The following is a 27,380-nucleotide window of genomic DNA, read 5'->3' on the forward strand; positions in this document are numbered from 1 at the left end:
ATAGAAAACAGGGAAGATAGGAAATTTTCAAAAATCTTAGGGAAATGTCTAACATAATGAGTTAAAAGATTTAGCATACATTAACTCCTTTCTCCTATCTCTTTGGCAATGATATCCTTCACCCCACTCTCTCATGTCAAATTCAATAAATGGAGAACATAGACTGTTAGGGCTAAATGGACCCTAAAGACATTGAACACAGAAATTCAAAAGTAAAAGAGACCTTTAACATCACTTAGTCCAACTGCCTCATTTCACAGACGAGAAAACTGAGGTTTATAGTAATTTGATGGCAGAATTGGGGTTCTCCTGACTCTAGGGATATTCCAACTACTATTTTCTTCTGTATCTCTAACAGAAAGTAGCTATGGAGAGGGATCTTGGGATTCCACAATATCCCCAATTTTGTCTTATCTTCCTGTCAGGTTGTAACCTCTATGTAGAGAGGAAATATACATGGAAGGTACTTAAAATCTTGTTGAATTGAATAGAATTAACAGATTAGTAGAAAAGGTTCTGGATTTTCAATCTAAAGATCTGGTTTCATATCCAGACTCTGCTATTAATTGTCTGTGTAAAAAAGAAAAAATCCTTCCTAGAAGTTGGACTAAGTAGTCTCTGTAAAGTCTCTTCCAACTTTGACTTACTATGAATTTATGAGTTATCCTGAATAAAACTGGTTCCCTTGAACCTGTAACAACTTCATTGGTGTCTTTGTTTCTAAACTCAGCTGTAAAACAGAAAAACAGAGTATTCTTCCTTTTGTTCCCCATTACAGGAAAATCAAGACAAATTATTTCATTGTCTCCCTGGCCTTTGCGGATTTGCTTGTTTCTGTACTGGTCATGCCCTTTGGTGCCCTTGAACTGGTCCAAGATGTCTGGATTTATGGCGAAATGTTTTGCTTGGTCCGAACATCTCTAGATGTTCTGCTCACCACAGCCTCAATTTTCCACCTGTGCTGCATTTCACTAGACAGGTAAGAATAGGACTAAGTAGAAAGTCATCTTGTGAACTTGCTCTTATTCTTTGGAGCCTTTGAATTGGGATTCCTTCATTCTTCCTATACAGCTGTCTTGATACTTAGGATGTAATGTGCACACCTCTGGCAATGTTTCATCGTGGGTAGAAGGAGCCCTGGGATCTCAGAAATTATGTCACTGTACCTACCACAAATTCTGACAAATTTTTTTGGGCTCAGAAAGCTTGGAGTTGGTACCCAGCGACCCACTATGATATTGTTCATCACACACCAAGCTTTAGTTCAAAGACTTATTACCACAAGACTCATTGACAGGTAATGATGTTTTTTGATCATTACTCATAACTCATAAAGAGCTCTCTACTCATACTTAGTAGTACTATCATTTGTATTGCAAAAGACTTATAAAATCAGTATAATAGTATAAATAAAAAAGAAATTCTTAAATCTTGTCTCTTTATCTCTCCACTGATATTCCCCACCCCACCTCCACATAAGGAGGATATGTACAGGATAGTGGAAAGATCACTGAAATGAAATCAGAGGAACTGTTCTAATTCTGAATCTGTCATTTACTTATTGAGCAAATTTGAGAAAATTATTTGTCCTCTCTGAACCTCAATTTCCTTATTTATAAATTTAATAGACTAGAGTAGATCTCTAAAATCTAGACAAATAAATGTCTAAGATTCTGGTAAGGAATGTCTCTAAAGGCTGTGATTTTATTAAGAAATACTTATCATGATCTTATGCATTTTAAGGTTGGGAGAGGAATGACATTATTAATTTGGACAATGTATTTTAGGAAAAGCTGCATTGGTGACTAGGATAGGAAAGGAACAAGATAATGAAGAAACCTAAAGCCATGAAGGAAATGGAAATATTTAATTTGGAGAAAAGTAGACATAATAATGACATTTTTGAAGTGTTGAAAGAAAAATACCAATATAGTCTTAGACTATATTAAGGGAAAGCACAATGTCTAATTCTAGGAAGTAATAATGGCAAAGTTGTAAAGAATCTAGAGGAAGTCATGGGCTCAAACCCTGTCTCAGACACTTAGTAGCTGTGTGACTTTGGATAAATTACTTAACCCATCTGTGTCTCACTTTCCTTATCTATAAAATGAGGAGGTTGGACTCATTGAACCGAAGGTCTCTTTTAGCCTTAAATCCATCCCTGTTTCAGATACTTACTAGCTATGTGACTTTAGATAAATCACTTAACATCTCTAAACCTCATCTTCTTCATATGTAAAATGGGATATAACACTTACCTCAAAGTGTTGTTGTGGAATCAATACAATTATATATTTAAGGCTCTATAAAAATTTTATTATTATTATAATCTTCTCTGTCCTTTCACAGGGAGGAAATTGAAGCATAGAAAGGGAAGACAGTTGTTTCTAGATATGCAGAGAGTGAGAAAAGAATTTTGTTTTGCTTTGAATTTTTTTTCCCCAATATGATTTTGAACAGGATTGATGGAGGCAACTGGTGTTAAAGTGGATAGAATATAGGGGTTGGAGACAGAAGTCCTGAGTTCAAATCCAACCTCAGACATTTATTAACTATATAACCCTGGAAAAATCATTTAATTTCTGTTTGCCTCAATTTTTTCAATTATAAAATGAGGGTAATAATTGGATGGGGTGGTTATAAAACCAAAGGAGATAATATCAATTTTAAAAGCACTTAGCACAGTGCCTGGAACATAGCAGGTCCTATTTAAATGCTTGTTTCCTTCCATTTTAAGCTTCACCTCCAAAGTGGGGCTTGTATACAGTTCTGTACACACATTTCAAGAGACATGTTGACAATCTGAACAGTATCCAAAAGGTATGATCATGATGGAAGAGGATTCAGCACCAGGCCATATAAAGATTAGCTGAAGGAACAGGGCAATTCTTATGACCAGAAAATTAGTACACCATATATCACATTAGCTTTTTAAAAAACCTGTGCAATCACAACATCGACATATATTAACCTTGTGGTCAACCAACAACCTATGTGTGTTGTCTAGCCGTGTCTCCCTTTATGTACATGAAAGGCTGATTTTTAAGATCCATCCTTTATCACTTCCCACATTAAAAGGGAGTGTATGGAAAATAGATACTAATAATAGTTTGCACTTAAAATACTTTGGAATTATCTAATCTTCTCCCCACAAAACCCATATGAGAGAGAAATAGAGCAAGTGATGTTACCCTGGGATTGCAGAGGAGACTGAAATTCTGAGAGCCTAAAAGACTTAGCACATTTACTAAGAAGCAGAACTAGGACTTTAAATCATCAGACTTAGAGACAGAAGGAACCTTCAAGATGAGCAGGCTCCTCTACCTGGTTCAAGTCAGGTTTTGAACCAAAGACTTCTCACTAGAGATAATGCTTTGTCCACTGCGCCATGTTGTCTGTTCAGTGCATCTGCAACCAAAGCATCTTGATTATATTGTTTCTGGTTAGAACAAAGTGCACCTGAATACTTTATACCAAGCAACAGATGCTCTATTTTTCTATGCAGCACTTAGCATAGTGTCTGCCAAAGAATAGACATTAAATGCTTGTTGACTGACTAAAGGACTCACTATCCTGATGATTCACTTCTCTTTGAAAATGTAATGGCTAAGAAGTCAAATTGAATGGAGTTAGGACCAGATGTCCTAGACAAGTTGAATAGTAGCTGACATTTCTCTAGAACTACTATTATAGCATTTCTGAGTTGGAAGGGACCTCCGTTCTTGTGCCTAAAAAGAACACTAAATTTAGAGTCAGAATGCTATGTCTGATAAAGTGCTTTCCTCCCAATGTCCCTGTGAAAAAAGTATAGGCATTATTACCCACATTTTACAGACGGGGAGACTGAGGCTCCCTGAGGCAAAGAGCAATGCGTGGTAGGATCAATTAGTTGTAGAATTACAGCATTTCCAAGCTGGAAGAGACCTCCAGGGCTACCTAGTTCAAGTTACACCTAAGCATGAATTCTCTCTAAAATATTCTGGACAGTTGATTATCATTTGAAAGATCTCTCATCATGGAAAATTAAAAATAGGACTTTAATATGACAGCAAGCAGTCTTGTTTCTATCTGAATGCTAAATGGGATCAACCTTAATCCACCATCTATTTCTCACTGTCTATGCCATTATCTGCCCCTCTACACATATATTCAGACTAAGATCAGAATCTGAGCTTCTTGAAACCTGTTTGAGGCTCTTCTGATCAAACTCACACATAAAGAACTCCCCCTTTTTTTTAACTCATTACACATTGAGGGACAAGTCTCTTCCCATTTCTGGTACTCAATTTCCTTCCCTGTGAGATTAAAGAATTGCATTAGATGATCTCTAAGGTCTCTTTCAACTCAGACATTTTATTGTGTATGTGCATTTAGCACTGATGGAATGGATATCTAAGATTCTATGCATTATAATAAGAGATCACATCTTCTGCCCTCATCATCTGATGCTATAAATGAAGTCTCATGGAGGCTGAATGAGTTCTCCAGGGCTCCACATAGAAAAGATTCCTAGTCAGGCAAATTTGGGCTATTCATCAGTGGTCAAATTAGATAATACATGTAAAACACTGCACAAACCTTAAAATATTAAATGAATGTGAGTCATTTTTGTTATTATCTCATTATTCTCATTGTTAATGCTATCCTTTTAGATCCTTTCCAATTCTGAACATTTTATGGTTCTATGATTCTAAGTGCATTGAAATATTATACAATGGCATTAACTTAAAATGGATAGTTGAAAAAAAGTAATATAGCTTAGTAGAAAGAACACCAAATTTAGAGTCACAATACTGGAAGTCTTATTACAAGCCTGTTACTTTTTTCCAAACCAATAATCACCTCTGCACTCAAGGAAATTACAATCAAAACCCAGCTTCTTAAACTTGAGTCATATCTCCATATGGGATCTTATAACTGAATGTGGAGGTCATGAAACTATGATTTATTATCAGTAAATATTTGATTTGTATACCTTTTTGTATATCTGTATACTCAGGTTAATAATTTCTTGGGTAAAAATAGTTTAGGAATAGAAAAAGTTTAAGAAGTCGTAGTGTAGAGGATTACCTGACAATAACAGGATCTTACACTCTTTCTTCAAAATCTGCCTTTTCAAGTCTCTTGCCAATTGCTTTTAGATATATCAGAAGTGAAACATGGCATTCAAAAAATGGGGGCAACCAAATCAAGTCCAATATCTCTGCCATCAGTTGTCCATTCAAATACTTAAAACCAAGGATCATCAATGTCTGTCTTTTCTTCTTTTCCCCCAACTCAAAATCTCCAGACTCATTGAACTAGTCTTTGCATGGCATGATTAAAAATCCCCCTTCTGTCCTAGATGCTTTCCTCTCAACCCATGCTAGCTTGTCAAGGTCTTTCTTAAAAAGGGCAAACCTAAAAAGTCAACCAACCTCCATAGCCTGATGAGGACAGAGGTGGGGAGAATTATAACTTATCTTATTCTGCCTACTGCACTCAGTAATACAATTGAAGTTTTTATTGAATCCCATGTTTCACTTCTGACTTAATTGAACTTGCCATGTTCTCCTCCCTTAGTTTTATAGACAGGGAGGATGGATCTTGTTCACTCAGCTGAAAGAGTATTTATTACCAAACCCTCACAGACATCACAGAACCATTTTCACCCATATATTTATTGAGCTCTGACATTCTGTATCCTGTGATCCAATGCTTCTTCCAACTCTAATTTTCTTTGTCCCATGTCCTAAGATACTTCCAAGCACTTTTATATTCCAAGATCTCTTTCCTGTTCTGATGTTCTATAAGTGTTTCTTAACTCAGTTCTGACATTCAGTGGTCTATATTCCAATGTTCTTTCTATCCTTGATGGTCTATATTCTGTGTACCAAGGTTTAAGGCTACAAGATTTTGTAATGTATCAACTCGAATGCCAAATGGGATTAGCTGTTCAAGGGCTTCCATTCAGGCATGCCCATCACTGTAGCCATGACTGGAAAGGATGTAGGAGACTGGACTAAGGAAAGGCCAGAGGGAAATCTATAAATACAGTTTTAAAATCCCTGGGCCTGAACATATGACCCAGCTAGTTGCCTAAGGGACTTAACCATTATTTAATCAGGCTAATTGCATCCCTGCTCCCCTGTAACCTGATCCCCAAGACTTTTTTTCCTTATTAAGAGCAGATATTAACACTGTGGCTCTGTGAGATGCCAGTTCTCTGTTTTTCTATATATTACATGGTGAAAAACCTTTATTGTACCTTAGCCAATGAAGAATGGATACGATTCTCTGTTCTTTCTCCTCCTAAATCATACTTGTCCTTGAGTTATGCAATCTCCAAAGATTAATTTAAGCCATTAGAAATTTCCCATCACAAGCTGACCCTTTTTTTTTCACATGGCCTTTCCCTCCCACTCCTCAATCTCCCCACTCCCCAAAAGAATGTTGGTTTTGTTATGCTAGTTATGTTTTGAAAAAAGGAAAAAGGAGGAGGTGGCAAAAAGAATGAGGTGACTCACCTAAAGCAGGAAATTTTTATGTGACATGAGATGATCAAGAATAGGTACATTTAAAATCTCCTTGCATCTGTTTTTAAAATTTCCATAGAAAACTAACTTGAAGCTCTAACAGGGTCTTGCTTGTTAGTGGAAACAAGTCTTGGTAGCTAGTTGCAATGAACTATAAGGTCAAATTCATTGTCTATTCCAGAGTGAGGAAGATGATTTCTCTCAGTATCCTCATTTGCAGTCCAACCCCATCTGAAGGACTGAGTTCAGCTCAAGTCCCTGCATTTTAGGAAGGACCAGGCTAAGTGACTATGGATTTGGAGTCAGGTGATCTGAATTTCAATCCTGGCTCTGTTACTGCTAACTATGTGCTCTTGGGAATCATCTAAGCTGTGTTTTTTTTCATATATATAATCAGGGGGTTGGACTAGATCAGGGGCTCTTAGTCTTTTTTGTACCTGAATATCTGATGAAATCTAAAGATTTCTCAGAATAATGTTTTTAAATACATAAATCAAAATACATAGAATTATAAATAAAACCAATTATGTTACAATGTGATTTACAAAATATTTTTATTAGCCCCCCAGGTTAAGAACCTTGAAGTAAATTGATTGCTAAGGGCTTTAAATTTTCTCAGATTCCAAGCTGCAACTCATTCTAGGAAGCAGGATCAGAATACTGAGAAGATGAAACCACAACCTCTGAGGATCAGTTGGAGGAAATGGGGATACTTTATTGGAGAATAGAAGTCACAGTGATAGATGATGATTGTCCTTCAGTACTTATGGGGCTACTGAGTGAAGAAGGATTAAATAAACTTGCTTCCACTTGGTCTCAAAGGACTGAATTAAGGGCAGTGGGAGTGGGAAAATGTATAGGGGAAGAGCTCAACTCAAGATAAAGAGGAACTTCCTAACAGCCAGAGATGTCCAGAAAGGGAATGGGATACACCATGGGGAGTTTCCTCATCATTTGGAGTCTTCATATAGAGACCAGATGCCCAGTTTCTAAAGAAGTTGCACATTCCCACTAGATGCTAATTGAATCAGATGTCCTTTGAGTTCCCTTCCATTTCTAAGATTCCACGAACCTTTAGATAAAAGTCCCATGTGCCTTGGTTGTTACTTTTAATAAAATAATGGAAATTAGACTCAATAGTCTCTTTGGTTTTTCCAAGTTCTCATGTTCTATGCTCCAAAGTACCTTCCTTCTCTAAAATCCTACGATTATCCTAAGATAAATCTCTCTGTTTCTCTTCTCCCCTTTCCATCTTTCCCTCTCATTCGTTTATATTTCCCTATCTTTTCTTTTCCTTACCTCCCATTATGTCCTTCCATCCCCCCTCCATTCCATCCCTCCAGGTACTATGCCATCTGCTGCCAGCCTTTGGTGTATAGGAACAAGATGACCCCACTGCGCATCACCCTAATGCTCGGAGGCTGTTGGGTAATCCCCATGTTTATTTCTTTCCTCCCCATAATGCAACGCTGGAATAACATTGGCATAATAGACTTGGTGAGTACCATGCAGTCTCTAGCAGCTTGATGTGCAATGAACTTTCTGCCAGATTGTGATTGTGAGCCAATTAATTGAAATGATCTGTGAGACTTTCTCAGGTTTATGCTAATATGAACCCAGAGTCTGACATGCATTTCTGAGTAGCTTTCCTGAGTCAGGCCTGATCATTAGCCACACATGCTCTATTCCCTTGTACTATGAAGCCAGTGTGTCCAGGAATCAGTGTTATTTGCCCCAGGAGGACCCTGTTCTGATTTACCTTGTCTATCCACATTCCCTGACATGAATAATAATAGGATCATGAGTTCAGAACTAGAAGGGAATATAGAAGCCATCTGGTTGAAACTCTTCATTTAACAAATGAGGAACCAGAGGTCCAGGAAAGTTAGGTTAGAGGTCCATGAATAGTTTGTAAACAGATAGATGAGAATCCATAAGAATCAGGAGTTGTCACAAAAGAATCTTTTGTTGTCACTAACTTGATGTGGCTCCAAGCAACTCACTTTCTCAATTCCCATGTTTGTTGTTATTTAGTTGTGCCTGATTTTTTGTGACTCCATGAACCCCCTAACACATTAGGCCCATCTGTCCTCCACTATATCTCAAAGTCTGGCCAAATTCATATTCATTGTTTCCATACTACTATCTATCCATGTCATCCTCTGCCATCCTATTTTCCTTTTGTCTTCAATCTTTCTCAATATCAGGATCTTTTCTGATGAGTCTCATTTTCTTATTATGTGACATGATCTGAAGCCAGATGTGAACCCAGGTTTTCCTGACTTTAGGGCAGAGGCTCACCAAGCCACTTAGCTGCCCTCTCAATCCTCATCCTTGGATTTAAAATAAGGGGATCGGACTCTATAACCTGAAAGATCTTCTTTTCTAACCTTCTGTGTTAAATTTTTAAAAATCCTTTCCATTTCTGATATTTTCTACTTGAAGGTTTTCTCAAGCTCTGACATTCTGTAGGCTATATTCTAAGACCCTGCAGCTCTCATTTTAGGGATTTTTAGATATACTTATTGTGACATTCAGATTCCATGGGAAAAAAATCTTTGTTAGTGAGAAAAGCAATCACACATTAACTGTGGTTTGGTAGCTTTCAAATCAAATGCAAAACTCCTAGAGTTTTTCCAAGATAGGCTTTTTAAGTCAAATCAAAAAGCATTTTTTTATTGTCTGTTATGTTCCAGGCAGTAAGCAAAGTGCTGGAGATACGAAGAAAGACAGGCAAACAAAAAACAGAAAAACAAGCAAACACCACCTGCATTCCACACAATAATGCTTGGACTCTAATCCTAACATCTCTTAACTCTCACTTCCTGAGATATCTAAGAGTGAAATCATCTCCAAAAAGTCCTAAAATAAGATTACAGACCCTAATTAAAAGGGAACTCAGAGGACATTGAGACTAACCTATTATCTAACAAGAAACCTTGTCGACATCCTTGATAAAAGGTCATGCATTTCTACTTGAAACCTTCCAGAGATATAGAATTTACTAAATTTGGAAGCAGCCCATTCTAATACTGGAGGACAGTTTTAATGATAAGATTTACTTTATATAAGTCAAAATCTGTTTCTGGACAACTTCTACCCTTTTTTCTTACCCTATGAGACCAAATAATTTCTCTTCTATATACTTTGTATACTGATACAGAGATCAAAAATGCCCCTTTGTGTACTGAAAGACAGATCAAATGCAACCAAAATGTTCCCTTCTCTAGGATAAATATCCTTGATTCTGTTAACTGATACATATATGAGTGAGGCATCTAATATTTACTTTCCCTGGAGGAACTCTAATTTATTAGTGTCCTCCATAAAATTTGGTAACTAGAAATGAAACCCAGGATTCCAGCTGTGATCTAACTAGACCATACCATTGACTATCATCTATCTCATTCGGGACATCAACTCAATAAAACCTGAAATCACATTAACATCCACAGTTGCCATACCATTCCAGTGACTTTTTTTTTTTTTTAGCTCACAGTGTACAAAAATTTTCAGGTCCTTTTCACAGGAAATGACATCTAGCCATATTATTTCCAATCCTGTCATATGTCTTAGTGGTGATTTTTTTTTAAACTAGAGATATGGTTTCATACTCATCTATATTAAATTTTGTCTTAATATATTTGACTTATTATAGCCTGTCACAATCTATTTGCATCCTGATTCTTTCCTACCTGGAGAATAAATTGGAAAAAAAAAGAAAATGACTTCCCAAGTCCTACATTTAACCCACTATATAGATGCTTAATGATCATTGGGAAGTAGTTTCCCATGAAATAATCTCAATGCACAATTTTGAAGGAAATATCAAAGCTTTGGAGCTGTGATTTCACTAATATGAGCACTCCTTTATCAAATTCACATTCAAATCCCTCCTATTTAGATAATTTTCATGAATTATTATGGCCAAAAGTATTTGTCAATGGTAGCCAACTTTCTATTATTAAGTTTTTCTATTCTCTGATTGGTCTTCAAATGACCATCATCCAATCTTTTGCCAGGTCTATTCACAAAGTTTGTCTATAGCAGGGCATTCCAGGGCAAAACTTGGTCTTTGAGAAGCTAGGGTCAGTGCCATGCCAAAGTGAGGTCTCTGAGGTAAATCTGTACAGATAACAATAATATCAATAATAATAGTTCATATTTGTAAAGTAGTTTATGATTAGCTAACAATTTACATCCATTTTCTCATTTGATCATTCCTCAGAGGGAAGGGCACAAGCATTTATATGATATCTATTATGTTCTAGAAACTATTCTAAGTGCTTTTGAAAAAAATTCTCTCATTTGATTCCCACAATTTTGTAAGATACTATTATTATCCCCATTTTATAGTTGAGAAAGCATAGACAAACAGAAATGAAGTGACTTGACGAGGATCACTCAGCAAATAAGTGTCAAAGGAACTTAGGTCTTCCTAATACCAGGTCCAGCAATCTAGCCACTGTGCACCAGCTGTGGTACTATTATTCCCATTTTATGCATTGGAGAAAGGAGATTTGGAGAAGATCATCACTTGCTTAAGGTCACAAGCTAAAAAAAAAAAAAAGCTTAGGTCTCTTAGCTCTTAGTCCAGGCCTCTTTCCAGGACACCAGTGTTTGACTTAGGTGATTTAGAATAGGAGCCTGAGCCTCCATGAATTCTCCTGGGACCTTGGTTGCCTCTCCCACCCAAGGAATAACAATCACAAGATCACAGCATTTAGAGGACCTTAGATATCCTCTAGTCCAACCTGCTCATTGTATCGATGAGGAAACTGAGGGTCAGGGCGATGGAATTGCTTAGCCCTGGTCAAATAGCTGTTAAGTGTCAGAGTTGGGAGTGAAATCAAGTCTTCTGACTCCCCAATGTTACTCCTCGCTGCACTAAATCTACAATCAAATGCTGAGGCCCCGTGTGGTATTTTCTTCCCAAAGCTGTAATCACAAGCCTTTCTTTTCTGATCCCTTCTTCCAGATAGAGAAGAGACAGTTTGACCAGGACTCAAACTCCACCTACTGTATTTTCATGGTCAACAAGCCCTATGCTATCACGTGCTCTGTGGTGGCCTTCTATATCCCTTTTATCCTGATGGTCTTGGCTTACTACCGCATTTACATCACAGCCAAGGAGCACGCCCACCAGATCCGGCTCCTTCAGCGGGCCGGAGCCCCGGCAGAGGGCCGCCGAGAGCCCCCCGATCAGCACAGCACCACCCATCATCGCATGAAGACCGAGACCAAGGCCGCCAAGACCCTGTGCATCATCATGGGCTGCTTCTGCCTCTGCTGGGCCCCGTTCTTTGTCACCAACATCATTGACCCATTTGTGGGTTACAGCGTCCCTGCCCAGCTCTGGACCACCTTCCTCTGGCTCGGTTATATTAACTCGGGCCTCAACCCTTTTCTCTATGCTTTCCTGAATAAAGCCTTTCGTCGAGCTTTCCTTATCATTCTGTGCTGTGATGAGGAACGTTATCGGAGACCTTCTATCCTGGGTCAGACAGTCCCTTGTTCTACCACTACTGTCAATGGGTCCACACACGTGCTAAGGTGAGTGATGTGGGGGACAGCACAGTGCAGTAGCAAAACCATAGAATTTGGAGTCAAAATATGTTGATCTTGGGTAAAGTCTTAGATTTTAGCTTTCTCATGTACATAGTGAAGAAGTTGAACATATAACCTCTAATGTCTCTTTCAGCTTACAAATTTCCATAGGATCATAGATTGTGTCTTGAAGAGACCTAAAGGTCATTAAGTCCAGCCTCCCCTTATTTTACAGATAACTAAATGGAAATTTAGAGAGGTTAAATGTCTTATCGAGACCACACAATTATTGACTATTAAAAGAGGGACTTGAACGGGCCTTCCTGACTCCAAGTCTGGCACCTTGCCTACTACACCACAGAATCCTATGAAAGGAGGGATATCCCATGATTTTTTTCCACAAAGGAATATTTCTGAAAACAAGTATAGAGTTATTGGATGGAATTGTGGTAAGAAGTTGAATGCATCATCTTTTCCTTCCCAGAGACGAAAGGAACACAGTTTCTTTCCAGGGCAAATCCATCAGCCACAACTTATGGAATTTCAATGAACATCTATCTTCCTTGGTACCATTTTGACTAAGGGACCTACCTGTTCCCAACTAAAACTGTCTGAGTCATGTTTTCCTGGTGTCTATTTCTTATCACCTTCATTGAGTAACCTGATCCCAAAGGGCAACAACAGGGGTGAGAAGAAAAAGAGGGAAAAGAGAATAGATACTGTCCCTAGAACAAGGTGGGGAATGTCCAGCCCATAGGCCATCTAAAGCCTGCAAAATCATTTGCTAAGGCAATTATGGACAATGATGAACTGAGAGCTAGGTACCGCATCTTCTACTGCTTGAGTTCTATAAACTGATAATCTTGTAGGGCCTTTAAATGATGTTTCAAATATCCAAATGGCCCTTGACAGAAAAAAAAAGTTCCCCACCCTTGCCCTAGAAGATGTCAGGGGAGCTGAGCTTCAGTCTCATTTCTATCATTAACTTGCATTTAATTTTAAATAAGTTACTTTCCATCTGAACCTTGGTTTTCCCATGTGTATGATAATGAGGATTGGACTTGTTGGTTCTTAAGAGTTGCTTCAAGGCCAATTATTTGTGATTCTACAAATGACTATTGTTCCCTAAGAATGAGCTTAGTGGTGTTTCACAGTGTTTTGTATGACATCTATTTCTAGTCCTGGCCTTCATCTGGCAAGTTTCAGGAATGATTTTATGAATTCCATCTCTCTCCCTTTATTGGACTGGAAATCAAAAGACTTGAATTGTTGTTCTAGTCCTGTGATAAATTGTAAACAGAAGTAGCTTTCTTAGAGACTTGACTTCCCTATCTATAAGATGCAAGAGCTAGAATAGATGATCTTGAAGTCCTTTCCTAGCTCTAACATTACATGTTCTTTATTTTAAGAAAGACCCTTTCTGAACTAATGGTTTCCCTCTCTCTGAATCTAATTGAGATTGGCTCTAGGAAAACCTAATCAAGTAAGAACTAAGCAAGACAAGACAATCAGCATAGAATAGTGTAAGCACCTTAAATCTGGAATTGCTAGACTTGGAGTCAAATACTGACTCTCCCTGTGAGATTTCAGACAGACCAATCATGTAGCCCCTTTTAACTTTAGCTTCTTCCTCTGTAAAATAGAGAGTGTTGGACTATATGTCCTCAGAGAAGCAGGATGGATTTGAGAGGAGAAATGCTAGAGCAAGGAAGATGATGAGAGCAGAAGTTTTAAATCCAGATATTTGTTTAAAAAGTAATAATAATAATTGCATTTTAACAGAAATTATTTCTTTTGTAATCTTATGTATTTTGCTTTATGCAATTAAATATTAAACTGAGAAAACATTCAGAGGCTTCACCAGACATCCTAAGGGACCCATGCTATCTGAAAAGTTAAGAACCCTTAGATTAGATACTTTGGCAGTTAGGGGGTGGTGAGGACCTAGACTAGGGTGCTGGCTGTTTGGAAGATTAAAAGGAGTGAATCCTCAATGAATTTCAAAGGAAATGTTGAAGTTGATTTAGGAGAGAAAATGTTGAGTTAATTTTGGGGACATATTGAATTAGAGGACAGATAAAAGTGAGGGGTTAGAGTTTGACTAGATTTTTTTGTATGGTTGTTTTCAGTCATATCTAACACTTCATAGCCCCTTTAGGAGTTTTCTTGGCAAAGATACTAGAGTGAATTGACATTTCCTATTACAATTTATTTTATAGATAAGGTAAAAGTCACACAGGTAGTGAGTGTTTGGGGTCAGATTTGTACTCAGTCTTCCTGAATCCAGGCTCAGGACTCTATCTACTGTGTTGCTTAGCTGCCCTTGCAGCTAAATTTTGACTAAATGCCAGGGAAGTTTGGCATATTGGTTAGAATGAGAGAGTTGGATCAAAAAGACCTGAGTTCAAATCAGGCCTCCAAAATTTATTTCATGAATGTTCCTGGACAATTCATTTAAATTTTCTTAAGTCCAATTTCCTCCTTTGTAAAATGAGGATAATAATAGTACCTGCTGCACAGACATGTTGTAAGGATCAAACAAGATTTTGCATACATATAATTTACATTTACATTTAATGCATATATAGATAACTTTACACATCTTAATGCACTATATAAATGTGAATTATTGTCACCATTACGGAGGTATGGAGCAGTGAGTTATAAGCAGGTGAAACCTTAAGAGTAGATGACAGTGACAAAGGCATAAAGGAGGAGACAATAAAGTTAATCTAGGTGTAGAATTTACATTCAACATGCATAGACTTAAAGAGGGTAAGTACAAATTTATTACTGCTTAGAATCTTGATTCAAACAAGACATAGAGGAATTTATAAAAGTAATGTACAATCAAACACAGTGATTATCATAACAATTGATAATAGAAGAAACAAACGACATACAACATACATCACCACTTCGAGGAAGTACCAACACCTGAGTTTCTTGGCTGGGAGAATCCCTAGTCACAGCCATTCAGGGTTTCGAGAAGGTCTCAGGCAAGGTATGCATTTCCTTTAGGGGAGATTCTCAAAGTCCCTTTCCCATTAAGGGTTTTTTATAGGCTGAGAACAAAGAAAGCACTATGCTAAGTATTCTCATTTGTTACATGACTCTTGAGATGAAGCTTCCGTCTAGGTGCAGGGTTCTCCAGGGACCCACCAAGTCATTCCTTTAGGATGACTGTGTTTATTCATGGAACTGGCCAGGTTTCCAAGGCAAACACAGGTCAGCAATAAAGGAAACTTATTAATCAATGTACAGGGAGGATGGCCCTCCCTTCCTATGCTCCCATTGAATAACTATAAGCACATTTTCATGTTCTCAGCAAAAAGTTACACATGAGATATGTCTGAGACTCACTAGGATTCCTCACAGAGCCACAATCACAGGAGGTGATAGCCATATATAATTATCTCAATTCTGGGTACCACATTTCAGGTTCCACCTTGACAAATTGGAGCTTATCAGGACACTAGGATGGAAGTGGCAGAAATCGGGGTACTAGGGTTGAAGAGGAAAAGGCTTGGAGGGCAACATGATGACAACTCCAATTATGCAAGCGGTCCCATGGGCAAGAGGGATTAGACATGTGCTATTTGACCTCAGAAAGTGCAGAACCAAGAATAAAAGAGAGAAGTTAGTAGGAAGCAGATTTCAGCTTCACTGAGGAAACTCTTCCAAAGAATCAATCTGAGTTGTCCAAAAGTAGAATGAGCAGCTTTTGCAGGAAATAATTTTCCTACTACTGAGCATCTTCAAGGAAAGGCTGGAGGACCACCTCTAAGGAGAGTAATATGGTGAAAGGCAATTTGCTATAGTGTGAAGAGCTTTGTCATTATGAGTGAAAAAAACAGAGCTTGAGTCCTATCTCCAATGCTTACTAGCTGTATGACCTGAACAAGTTACTTTGCTTCTCTGAATCAATTTGCTCATCTATAAAATGGGAATAATAACATCAACATGCCTTGCCTCATGGGATTTGTTGTAAGGAAAGTCCTTTGTAAAACTTAAAATGTCATGGAAATATGGGTTAAATGACCTCTGAGATCACATCTAGCTCAAAAAATCTAGAATTCTAGGAGTGCCATCATATAAAGAAAAGTTAATGCACCCATCTCTCAGATGGCCCTGCTAAATAAAGGATAATTGCGTTGGCTACTCAGAGGACCTTGTACCTGGGGCAAGGCTAACTCAGAACTGGATAATTAATCCTTCTTCCTCAACTTTCCTTTTTCATTATTCCTGATCTGCCATACTCCCTCATGACAGATATGCTACAATCTCTGAGACTGAAGCTAATTTTACATTAATTATCCAATCCAATGCAACAAGCATTTATTGGATTATTCATTCATTTTCACATTCAACAAGTATTTATAAAGCATTTTCTATGTGCCAGGAACTGTGCCAAGTACTGAAGATACAAAGACAACAATGACCTAGTCATTCTTTGTTCTTTGAAATTATTTGTTCATAATTGCTTCTTTTTAGGGGAAGCCATATAATTGCTGAGGTTTAGAAGGCCCCCACGTCCTACCAAGGATCCTATGTCTCATGATCTCTCTAGCAGATAGCCAATTCCCAGTATTACATGGTAGTTTTTGCTCGTTTTCATTTTTAGACCGAGCATTTGTTTGAATTTACTCCCAGGTGGACCTTAGAATAAGGAAAAGCTGAGGTTCAAATCCTGACTTTGATGCATATTGGCCAAGCAATTGTCAAGTCAGTTTGTTAACCCTCTAGGTTAGTGGGGTCAAACTCAAATTAAAATAGATCCCTGCTGACTACATGTTGACTTATAAAACCACAAATTCATGTTAACTATATTTTATTGTATTTTTATTTATTTTATCCAGTAGTTATCAATTACATTTTAAACTGGTTCAAACTGTATGCTGCCCACAACATATTTGACATTTCTGTCTCTTGGCAAGGTAACCTGAATTGACAGAAAGATTTCTCTCATCTGGGAGTTCCCTATATCAATAAAATCATAAGTCAAAAAAAGCCAGTGACTTTCTAACTTTGTACCTCAATTTCCTCACTTGAAACTCACTTTGTAACTATAAATGCCATGTCCTGAAAAACTGTCCAAAAATGGAATGGACTGTCCCAAGAGATGGCAAGGTCCTCATCATCAAAGATTTTCCTGTAGAGGCTACTGTTGGGAATATTTTAAAGAGGTTTCCTGTTGAGGTGTGGATTGTCAAAGGTCATTCCTTCATGTTGTCTAATCAGATTAAAATGTCATTGGGAAGTTTTTGACAAAATAAATAAAAATACAATAAAACAATAACATTAGATTTTAAAATTAAATCAACACATGCCCTGTAAAGAATCCTTATGTATTGATTAGTGACACCTATTTCTATTTGAACTTGACCCCCCCCCACCCTGGTCAAGCTATCCTTTGAAGAATAAGGTTATGCGACTCTCATTCAGCTTCAAGATGGTAAGATGCTATATAAACTATTTTATATAGCCACTAGGATATGGGCATCCTACCATGTGAGCTAAAGATCCTCCTATCAAATTAGAAATCCGAGGAGAAATAGAGTAGACAGAATAGCTTTGGGAAGAATCCTTAATTCATTCTACAACTGGTCTTCCTCATTCCCACTCTTTATTATGTTCTAAGGTCTTTTCCAACTCTAAGATTCTATGACTCTAGGAAGTGGATACCATTCTCTGTCCTGTATGGAAAAGTCACACAACTTTTCAAAAAGCCCCAAAGGTGGGTATTTATTCTTAAGATGGGTCAGTATGGCTATATGCAAAGAATGCTGAATCAGCTGCCAGAAGACCTGGCTTCAGTCATGACCCACTGCTTTGGTAGCAGTATTGTGTGACCTTCAACTAATCATTTCTCTCCCTGGAGTGTTCTCATTTGGCAAAGTAAAAATAATAATCCCCATCCCCGTTCTACCTCCCATATAGCCCTGCCAGATTTCCAATGAGCTACAAAAACCCTTGGTTAAGTAAACTATAAAGTGTCATGTGATCTAGGTCAAGACTCTCTGAACCTTAGTTTACTCTTCTGAAAAAAATGGAAATAATGTTTGTACTAGCTATCTTAAAGGGCTATGAAAATGGGAGTTATTAGGACTGGGAATGCTTGCATAATCATCATGAGGCTTTCATTATCATACAAATGGGATGGGATTGTTATTATGCTTGTAATAGCTTTTCTTTTTCTGGGAGAGAGAGAGAGAAAGAGCCCTTTACTTTCCTTAAAAATTGTTTTTGACGTTTTTTAAGGGAAGAGAGAGAGAGAGAACATCACCGCTCTAATGAAACAATGCATCTGGCGGCGAGCCATCCCCCAGAGTCAATCAAGGTGCCCCACTGTTCTGAGAGTCACAGCCGATGACCAAGAAGCAGGAGCCCCCAGAACTGTTGGGGGAATCCTGGGGTTTGGACACTTGCCAAAAGTGAAGAGGCGATGTGACACGAATGCACAGGCAGCCCAGGACAGCGGAAAGGAGTCTAAATTCCCTGTGGTCTGGTAGATAGCAGAAAAGGGCTCTGCTCCTTCTTTACTTCCTATGGCAAAAAACACCTGCTGACTACATATCCCTTGAGACCTCAGTTGTTTGTGTTGTGAACCAAAGCCGAACCAAAGGAGACTTTGGGTTGCTGGTTCCTTCTTCAGAGGAAGATACTATCAGATTCCATTTCCTGAGAATGTTATGCACTGGTTCCTCCTTCAAAGGAAGATTTGGGATGGGCCCATCTTCAGAAGCTGCTTACTTCTTCCAAGAATGACATAGGCTGACTCCATCTCCCTGAAAATATTCTGAGCAGCGATTCTGGCTAGAACTGTGAATAGACAACTTGAGCTCAATTTTCAGGAGCAGCCACAGTCTAAATTTTGGTCCAAAGGCAATGCCCAGGAGAACATGAAAGATCATCCGAATGTTATGCATGATTTTCAGTTCTGTGCTGTTCTGTGATGTCCATGAAAACAGACCTATTGTCTCTCTTCTCTCAGGTCTTCTACATTAGTGTTTTTTGGCTTTTAACATTTGTAGCTTTGGGGGAGGGGGTTGTTGTTGTTGTTGTTTGCTTCTCTAGTTATCGTGATTATTTTTTAATATGTCTCTCTCTTGTAGCCACACAAAGGCAAAATAAAGAAACTAGGAGAGAGTTTCTCTCTTCTTCCATCTTCTTGCTATGGGTAGGAAACTGATATACCTTGGCTCTCCTAAACCTGAGTCTTTGGGGAAATGTGATTTCTGAACTTTGATCTTAAAATGTCTGTATTATGGATATGATTTCTCTTTCTGACCAGTGATGGAAAGAGAATGTCCACATTGATTCATATGGTGGCTGCCATTCACAGGATCATAGAACTAGAGCTGGAAGCATCCTCAGAGGCCATTTGATCCAACCTCCTCATCTTACAGAGGAGAAAACTAAAGCCTAGGTACCTCACCTGAGGTCACACAGGTAGGAAGTGTTACAGGTACTCTCCTGACTCTTGAACAAGGCTCTTCCCACTGTATTATGATACTTCCTTCTTCTGTTACTATTATTATGTTTGGTTATGGAGATAGAAATGGGGTTGAGAGACTGGGGGAGAAGAAGGGAGCAAATGCAGAAGTAAAAAGGCACTGACATGCATAGTGTAAGATAACCAGGATGGTGAGAAGGCCAGGACAGGTAAAGGAACTGAGGACCTTTCTTCTGGAAAAGAAAAGACATAAGCAGGAAATGTCTTCAAATAATTCCCCTCAATTAATGAACTGTTGAAGCTGGGAGGGATTGCATAGATCTTTTAGTTTAAACTTTCTTTGTCTCTGTCTCTCTCTCTTAATCTCTCTCTTTCCAGCTCCCCTCCACCCCTTTAGCTAAGTAAAATGAGACTTTGAAGGTCAAAGGCTTTGCTGAAAGATCACTCAATTACTAAGGATCAGAGAACTGTTTTGAACCCAGGTCATCAGCATCCAAGTCCACAGTCCTTTTTTCTGTACCACTACCTCTATTTGAAGGATGATTATGTGAAAGGTTTATTAGACTTGTTTTGTTTAGCCCTAAAGGGCAGAAGCAAGAGGCAATTGTTGAAGTCACTAAAAAAGCAAATTTTAGCTTAATGTAAGGAAAAACTTCCTTAGAACAGGAGTTCTCCAGGAGAGGGGTGAGCTTTTTTTTTCAGAAATGTTAAACTATCAGAAAATTTATTTAAATTCAAAAAGTATTTATTATTCTCCTCCTATATTATAGGTCCGGAGAAGAATAAAATATTTCTTAACTTTAACAAGCTCGCATTAAAAGAGTTTTCACAGAAAACTAAATACATACATACATACACACATACATATGTTCACTTATATATGTGTATGTGTGTAAATATAAACACATACTATATGCATACATATATATACCCCCACATATATATATATATACATGTGTGTATATGTCTATATAGGCATGTGTGTGTGTGTGTGTGTGTGTGTGTGAAAGAGAGAGGGAGGGTATAAGGAGAGAGGGAAAGGGTGGTCCTTTCTTTGCTGAATACTGATCGTGACTCCAGGTAAGTCCCTTTTTACATTTTGGTCCTGTAGACAAATCTGCAAGATTCTAAGTTGTAAAGAAGGTCCTAATCTTCATTAGTAGCAGTGTGTGTGTGTGTGTGTGTGAGAGAGAGAGAGAGAAAGAGAGAAATACAAAGAGAGATACAGAGACAGAGCGAGACCAAGAGACAAGAGACAGGGAGAGAGGGAGAGGGAGAAGGAGAGACAGACAGACAGACAGACAGACACAGAGACAGAGAGAGGGGGGAGGAAGAGAGGGAAAGGAAGAAGGGAAGGAGGGGAAAAGAGGGAGAGAAGGAGGGAGAGACAAACACAGAGACAGAGAAATTTCTAGGTGAATAATAATGACTAACATTTATATAGTGCTATTAAGGTTTGCAAAACACTTTACAAATGTTATCTCATTTGATTATCAAAACATTCCAGAGGGGTAGATGCTATTATGATCCTTGTTTATAGATGAGAAAATAGAAGCCTAAAAGGGTTAAGGGAGTTGCCCCAAATCACACAACTAGTAAGTATTTGAATTCAGGTTTTCCTGACTCTTAGCTTAGCTGTCTATCTACTGAGCCACCTCACTAATTCTCTTTGTGGTAAGGTTTTGGGCATGTATAGAAAATGATACATAAGCTGAGCTTTGAAGAAACTTAGGGATTTTATGAGATAGATGTAAGAAAGGACCCAATCCAGGCATGGTGGTTAGCCTGTGAAATGATATGGACACAGAAGATGGAATATCTTGTAAGAGGAACAGCAGTCTAGGGTGATGTCCATGAAAAAAAGATAACATGGAGCCTTGTTAGGAACTCAGCCTGGTGCTATATGACAAAGATTTTAAAAGCCAGGGAAGACTTGATATTTTATCCTAGAATCAAAAGAGTGACATGGTCAGAGCACTGTTTTAAAATGATCAATTTGGCAGCTGTTGAGAGTAGATTGGAGAAAGAAAGGAAAAATTAGGAAGCCGACTAGAAAGCTATCTTAGGGAGAGGTAATAAGGGCCTGAGTTGGAGTACTGACAAAAGATAATGAACTCTGTAGAAGTATGATAGCATCCTCATTGGAAAAAGAAAAGTTGGTAAGAGGGATAAAATATTGGATGAAAAAATGAGTTATGTTTTATAAACACTGATGTTAAGATGTCTCTGGCAAATCCAGTTGGAGAGAACCAGTAAGTAATTAATTATGTAGGACTGAAATTTAAGGAAAAAATTAGATCTGGATATATATCCATCTGTAAGTCATTTGTATAGAAAGGTTTATGGAACCTGTGCAAGCTAATAGAACTACCAAGGAAGAATATATGTATGTGTGTGTGTATGTGTATATATATATATATATATACATATATGTACATACATGTATACATACACAGAAAATGTCATGTAAAGAAGGTGAGACAAGGATGAAAATCTTAAAAAAAGAGACTGAAAAGAATTATCCAGATGGTCAAGAAGGAAACCAAAGGTCATGAAAACCAAGAGAGTCTAGGAGGAGGGAATGAGCAACACTATTAAATGCTGTGGTAGTCAGGATGCATGGGGATTAAGAAAAGGTAACTAAGAATTTGGAAATTAAGAGATAATTGGTAACCTTGGAGAGAGCAATTTTCAACTGAGTGATGAGGTCATAAACCAAGTTGCAATGGTTTAAGAAGATATTGAGATGAGAAAATAGAGGTGGCTAGTGCTGAAAAATGTGAAAGGAAGAAGAGATACAGGATGCCAACTTCAGGGACTGATAGGATCAAATGAAGGTATTTTTAAAGGTAGAGAAAATCCAGGCATGTGTCATCAGTAGGTGAGGAGCTAGTAGATAAGGAAAGGTTGAACATTAGGGAGAAAGAGGAAATAATCTCAGGGGTAAGCTATCAGAGAAAATGAGGGGGGAGGTTATCAAGGACACAAGCAGAAGGACTGGTAGTTACAAAGTGAAAGACCACCTTTTTATCAGATTGAAATAGAGAAGGTGATGATAAAGTGGTTTGAAATATGAAATTGGGGAGAACAAGAACCTCACAACAAATGGTCTAAGGGCTTCTTTTTCCAGTGAAGTAGGATCATCTGCTGAGACAAAGGGGGAAGTGTCTTAAAAGAGAAAAATCTATGGAAGAGACATTGAAGGGAAGACCCAAATGAACTCCCCAAAGAGATTTCTGGCCCAAACCAGGGTCTCTGGGATACCAATAAGGGAAGTGGAGAGAGCAACCAATGTTATAATATTCAAATGCCTTTCCCTTTTCAGGTAATTGTTAAGAAAACCCCATCCTGAAAGATAATTGGCATCTCTCTAGAGAGCTGCGTTAAGAATTTTAATAGACTTTTAAATAGTTTCAGCCCCATAGGAGCCCTTACCTGCCAAGTGACTCAAGTAGGATGAATAAAAGAAAAAGCATTAATTAAGCACTTCCTATGGGTCAAGAACTGTGCTAAGTACTGGAGATATGAATAGAAAATCAACAGTTTTTCTGCTCAAGGACATAACACACTAATTAAAGAAGAGAGAACAAATTGCAAGAATCCAGGCCTATAAGCTTTGGTTTTCTCTGTCCCGTGATTTCTGCACCAAGCAGTGATATTTCAGGAAACTGACATGAGAGGAGGCCTTGGGAACCACTGTGATGTGACTCTAACAGGTAGCAGAAGATCATAGGCAGTTCTCTAGTCAAGCACTTTGACAAAGGACTAATTAGGATTGGGGGAAGAACTGAGAGGTATGTGTTTATTTTCTATCTGCATGGGTAAGGGTTTTTTTTATTTGGGAAAGGGAGGGTATCTAGGTACTGGTCTCTAGGCTTCTGATTTTATCATAGTGGATGAACTCTCCTATGTGGAAATTTTCCACACTAATGCAAAGGAATAACTTGTTTAACTTTTAGTCTCAGAAAGTTAAATTGTCCTCCATGGTCACATAGCTGGCACATTTCAGAGGCAGACTTGAGCCCTACCTCTAGGATTTCAAGTTTGGACATCTCTGAAGGGATAACATAAAGTTAACTAGGTTCCCAACAAGACTAAGCATGGGCTAAGTATGGCACTTATCAGAAGACCAGATAGCCCCACATCTTCTCAAAAAGAATTGTCTCAGGTGAATAATGGAATCTTGACATTAGGAAGGATCTTAGAACAGAGACCATTAGACTACCAGAACTTTAGACTATGGAGATTTAGACACTAGAGCTGGAAAGGATCCTAGAACTTATGAGTTAGAAGAGACCCCAGAACACAGACTATGTTTTATCAACCATGAAAAGACCTTAGAATTTAGGGGGTTAGAGCAGGAAGGGAATCTAGAACATAAAGGGAAAGTTTTTGATAATCAAGCCTAGTGCCTTCATTTTACAGAGAAAAGTGAGAATGAGAAAAGGAACTTAATTAAAATGAAGTGCTTTTTGAGAAAATTCATGAAACTTTCCTAAGAAATTAACCAACAGCCTTCTGATATTGATCTCTCTGATTCCTGTTGTCCCTGTTTCTCTAGCAGGAATGAAGAACCCCCTCTGTTAAGAGGTACTGCTGAGATTAAATGAACTGTTCTAAATTAATTACACTGTTTATAAATAATTCTTTAATTAATTTGAGGCCATTTATGTTTCCTGAGCATGCCGTGTTAGATAATTAAGATGGATGTTTTGAATAGGTCTTCTAGTTTTTAAAAGTGCCCATGGGCAGTTTTCACATATGAAACTTCAGTTTCTGTCAATCCCAATATATTAAGAATTTTTTCTAAAAATTGTAAATCTCTTTCTAGACTTTTGGGCCATTAGACTCCAGAGAGGCATCTATCTATTTGTTTGTTTGTTTGTTTATTAGTAGCCCTCTTGTCTCTTTCTGTCAGCCTGCAGATCTATTTTTCCTGGTGTCTAAGAAATGTTTCCTCAAATTCACCCAGAATTTTGAAAATTATGAGTGAAAGAAAAACTATAGAACATTGAAAAGAATTCATGTTTGGGAGTCAAGAGACTCATGTTCTAGTCTAATCTCTGTCACTGATTCTTTGGGTAAATCATTGAACCTTTCTGTGCCTCAGTTTTCCACAACAATAAAGTATGTTAGACTATGAATTTAGTCATTAATAAAAAGACCTGAAAGGAAACTGACTATTGTCTTCTAATATCTGAAGGATTACTCAATGAGAATGGTATCAGAGTGGTATCAGAGAAACACAGAATTCCAGAAATACAGATTTTGGTTCAATGTACATAATACATAGTTACAACAGAATTAGCACTTAGAAGATTTGGGGTTGAGCCCCAACTCTGATGCTTCTTATATGAATTTGGTCAAATTGCTTCTTCTTGCTGAGCTTCAAATTCCCTCACTCTAAATTTGAGAAAATATTACTTATTTTCTTTCTCCCCACCCTCCTTATCAGGAAATACTTTGTAAAGATTGAAATACTTTAGAAATGTGATCTATTAATTCAGAGATTTATTGGTTAAATATTTAACACCTGCTTCTCTGAAAAAAAAATTGTCTTCAGGACACATTTTTAAGCTTAATCTTCATTTTTGTAATATTTTCTATATCATTTTCTTAATTCTAGACAGTAACAAAGTAATAAATCAAGCCCTGATGAATGCTCAAACTGAAATTTTAACAACTAAGTCTCCAAACTCTGTGCAAACTGGCACACATCTGGTCATAATCCACATCCCCAGAATAATTGTTAATATGTATGTCTTTCTGTTTGTGTGAGAGTGAGGTGTGTGTGTGTGTGTGTGGTGTGTGTGTGTGTATGTATGTATGTATATATTTTCACCTGGGTCAATGAGTGCTTCTGGCACTGATTCTAAAGGGATAGTTCCTATTTGGGGATCTGTCTTGCAGACAATAAGGGTTTGCACTGGGGCCCCATTAATCTGCATTGACTTGCTAGTGGTAGTAGAAAACATGGCAGACATGGGGTGTCTGAAATGCTCAGTGTACCAGGAGTAGTTCCTAACAACAACTGTCTCTGTATGACCCTCTTAAGACTCATATCTAAGAGTGCTCAGTCTCTGATCACCACTAGAAGGGAATCATATCCCCTTCGAAAGAATGTTCTTCCTTAATCAAGGATAAATGGAGTCCTATCTTCTGATAGAACTCGTCTAGAGGAAAGAACATTGGATTTGTAATCAGAAAACAGGTTCATTTCATGACTCTACTATGTGGGTAACTTTGGGCAAGTCATTTTTTCTTTTGGGACCATAGCTTCTTCATGTATCCAATATATGAGGTTTAGATTGGGAAATCTCTAGAATCCTTCCTAACTTAAAATTCTATGAATTCTGGGGTCCATTTGTGAAATCACCTCCTACTTCCAGGTATTTCTAGTGATACTGACAAACCTCTACTGACCACCACCTAGGATATCTTGTGGCAACCTGAAGATAACAACATTAGGTATTGGAAGACTACATTTGAGCTCTTCTGAGCTGGGAAGACTTCAACATGAATGACAAGATGTTTATCCATCGCCCAAGTACTAGTCTAACTAATTATGGAGATGGTCTATCCCAAAAGTCTGGCTTCTCTTTGATGACCTTATTGATCAAAAAAACCTCATAGAGTCTATTCCCTAAGACATTGGAGAAGTTGCAATATATATCAACGCAAGGAGATGCTACAACTGATGTGCCTTCAAGAAGCTGTAGAATGTGCATCAGTCACACCCTGGTAAAACTATCTCGGCAGACAGGCTAAACAAGCTAATGGAGGCTGACTGACCTCCAACCTGTGGGTGAGCTGGGGGATGTCTTTCCCCAGTGGAATGGACAGAGGAGAACAATTTGCTCCAATGGCTATGAAGGGTGCTTAGAACTTGGTCAGACATTAAAGATACCAAGGTTATCCACTGCATCTTGACTTTTGTCTTGCCACTGGACTTCAGAGATTGAAGAAGAAAGAATTAGCTGATGATTTTGTCTAACTGCCTCATTTAAATCCAATTTATGCACAAGTCAAGATATCACCAGTGATGTCATTGGTCCTCCTGAAAAAATGGACAACAATTCCACTGATGTAATCACAAATCTTTGAAATTTGGAAGTAAAACTCATCCCAGCAAGGGAGACACAGTCAATAAGTAGAACATGTAGAATAGAGGATCTCTAATTCACTCAGCATTATGCCTGGAGTCAAAGAAAAACATAGTTCAAATCTAGTCTCAGACACTTAACTAGCTGTATGACTCTGGGCAAGTCACTTAATTACTGTTTACCTCAGTTGCTTCTTCTGTAAAATGAGGATAATGATATTATCTATCTCCTAGGGTTGTGACAACAAATGAAATAATAATTTTTAAGTGCTTACCACAGTACCTGGCACCTAGTAAACTCTATATAAATGTTAGCTGTTTTTGTTATTTATTATTATCATTATTATTAATACTAAAACTCATTTCTCATTCTCTTTTGGGCATCTTTATAAATTCTTTTTAAAGAATCCCAAAGAAATTCTTCACTGATACATTTGTTCTAGGGAAATTTTTTTTCTTTTTTTTTCTTTAAGTTTTTATTCTTTAAGACATGATGATTCCACATTGGAACAAATAGTACAACAAAGAACAATATAGGCTACTTTAACTTCCAGTCAAAAGTTCAAGTCTTTTCTGGCATCTTCTATGTTTACCTTTGAACATGTTAGTTCCAAACTCTGCATCTTAGTCTTTTCCACTTTAAATGAAGTTAGATGATTTTTAAGGTTCCTTACAATTCTTATATTTTACTTTCTAAAATCCCTTCTGGATCTCTCATTCTATGTTCTGTATATTAAGGATGCTTCCAGGTGAGGAATTC

At 37.8% G+C, this 27,380-nt stretch overlaps 1 protein-coding gene across 1 annotated transcript in view; it reads left to right on the forward strand.

Moving 5' to 3' along the window:
* The window catches only part of HTR4 (5-hydroxytryptamine receptor 4), a 59,497-nt gene extending 40,286 nt beyond the window's left edge, over positions 1–19,211 (forward strand). Inside the window, exons 3-6 of the mRNA XM_031953700.1 lie at positions 779–979; positions 7,859–8,012; positions 11,494–12,068; positions 18,324–19,211. Of these exons, the coding sequence (XP_031809560.1) occupies positions 779–979; positions 7,859–8,012; positions 11,494–12,068; positions 18,324–18,435 (1,042 nt within the window). The 3' untranslated portion in view covers positions 18,436–19,211. The remainder of the gene's footprint in view (positions 1–778; positions 980–7,858; positions 8,013–11,493; positions 12,069–18,323) is intronic.
* The last annotated feature ends 8,169 nt before the right edge of the window (positions 19,212–27,380 follow it).

This window comes from Sarcophilus harrisii, chromosome 2 (assembly GCF_902635505.1).
Source record: "Sarcophilus harrisii chromosome 2, mSarHar1.11, whole genome shotgun sequence".
NCBI classification, from domain to species: Eukaryota; Metazoa; Chordata; class Mammalia; order Dasyuromorphia; family Dasyuridae; genus Sarcophilus; species Sarcophilus harrisii.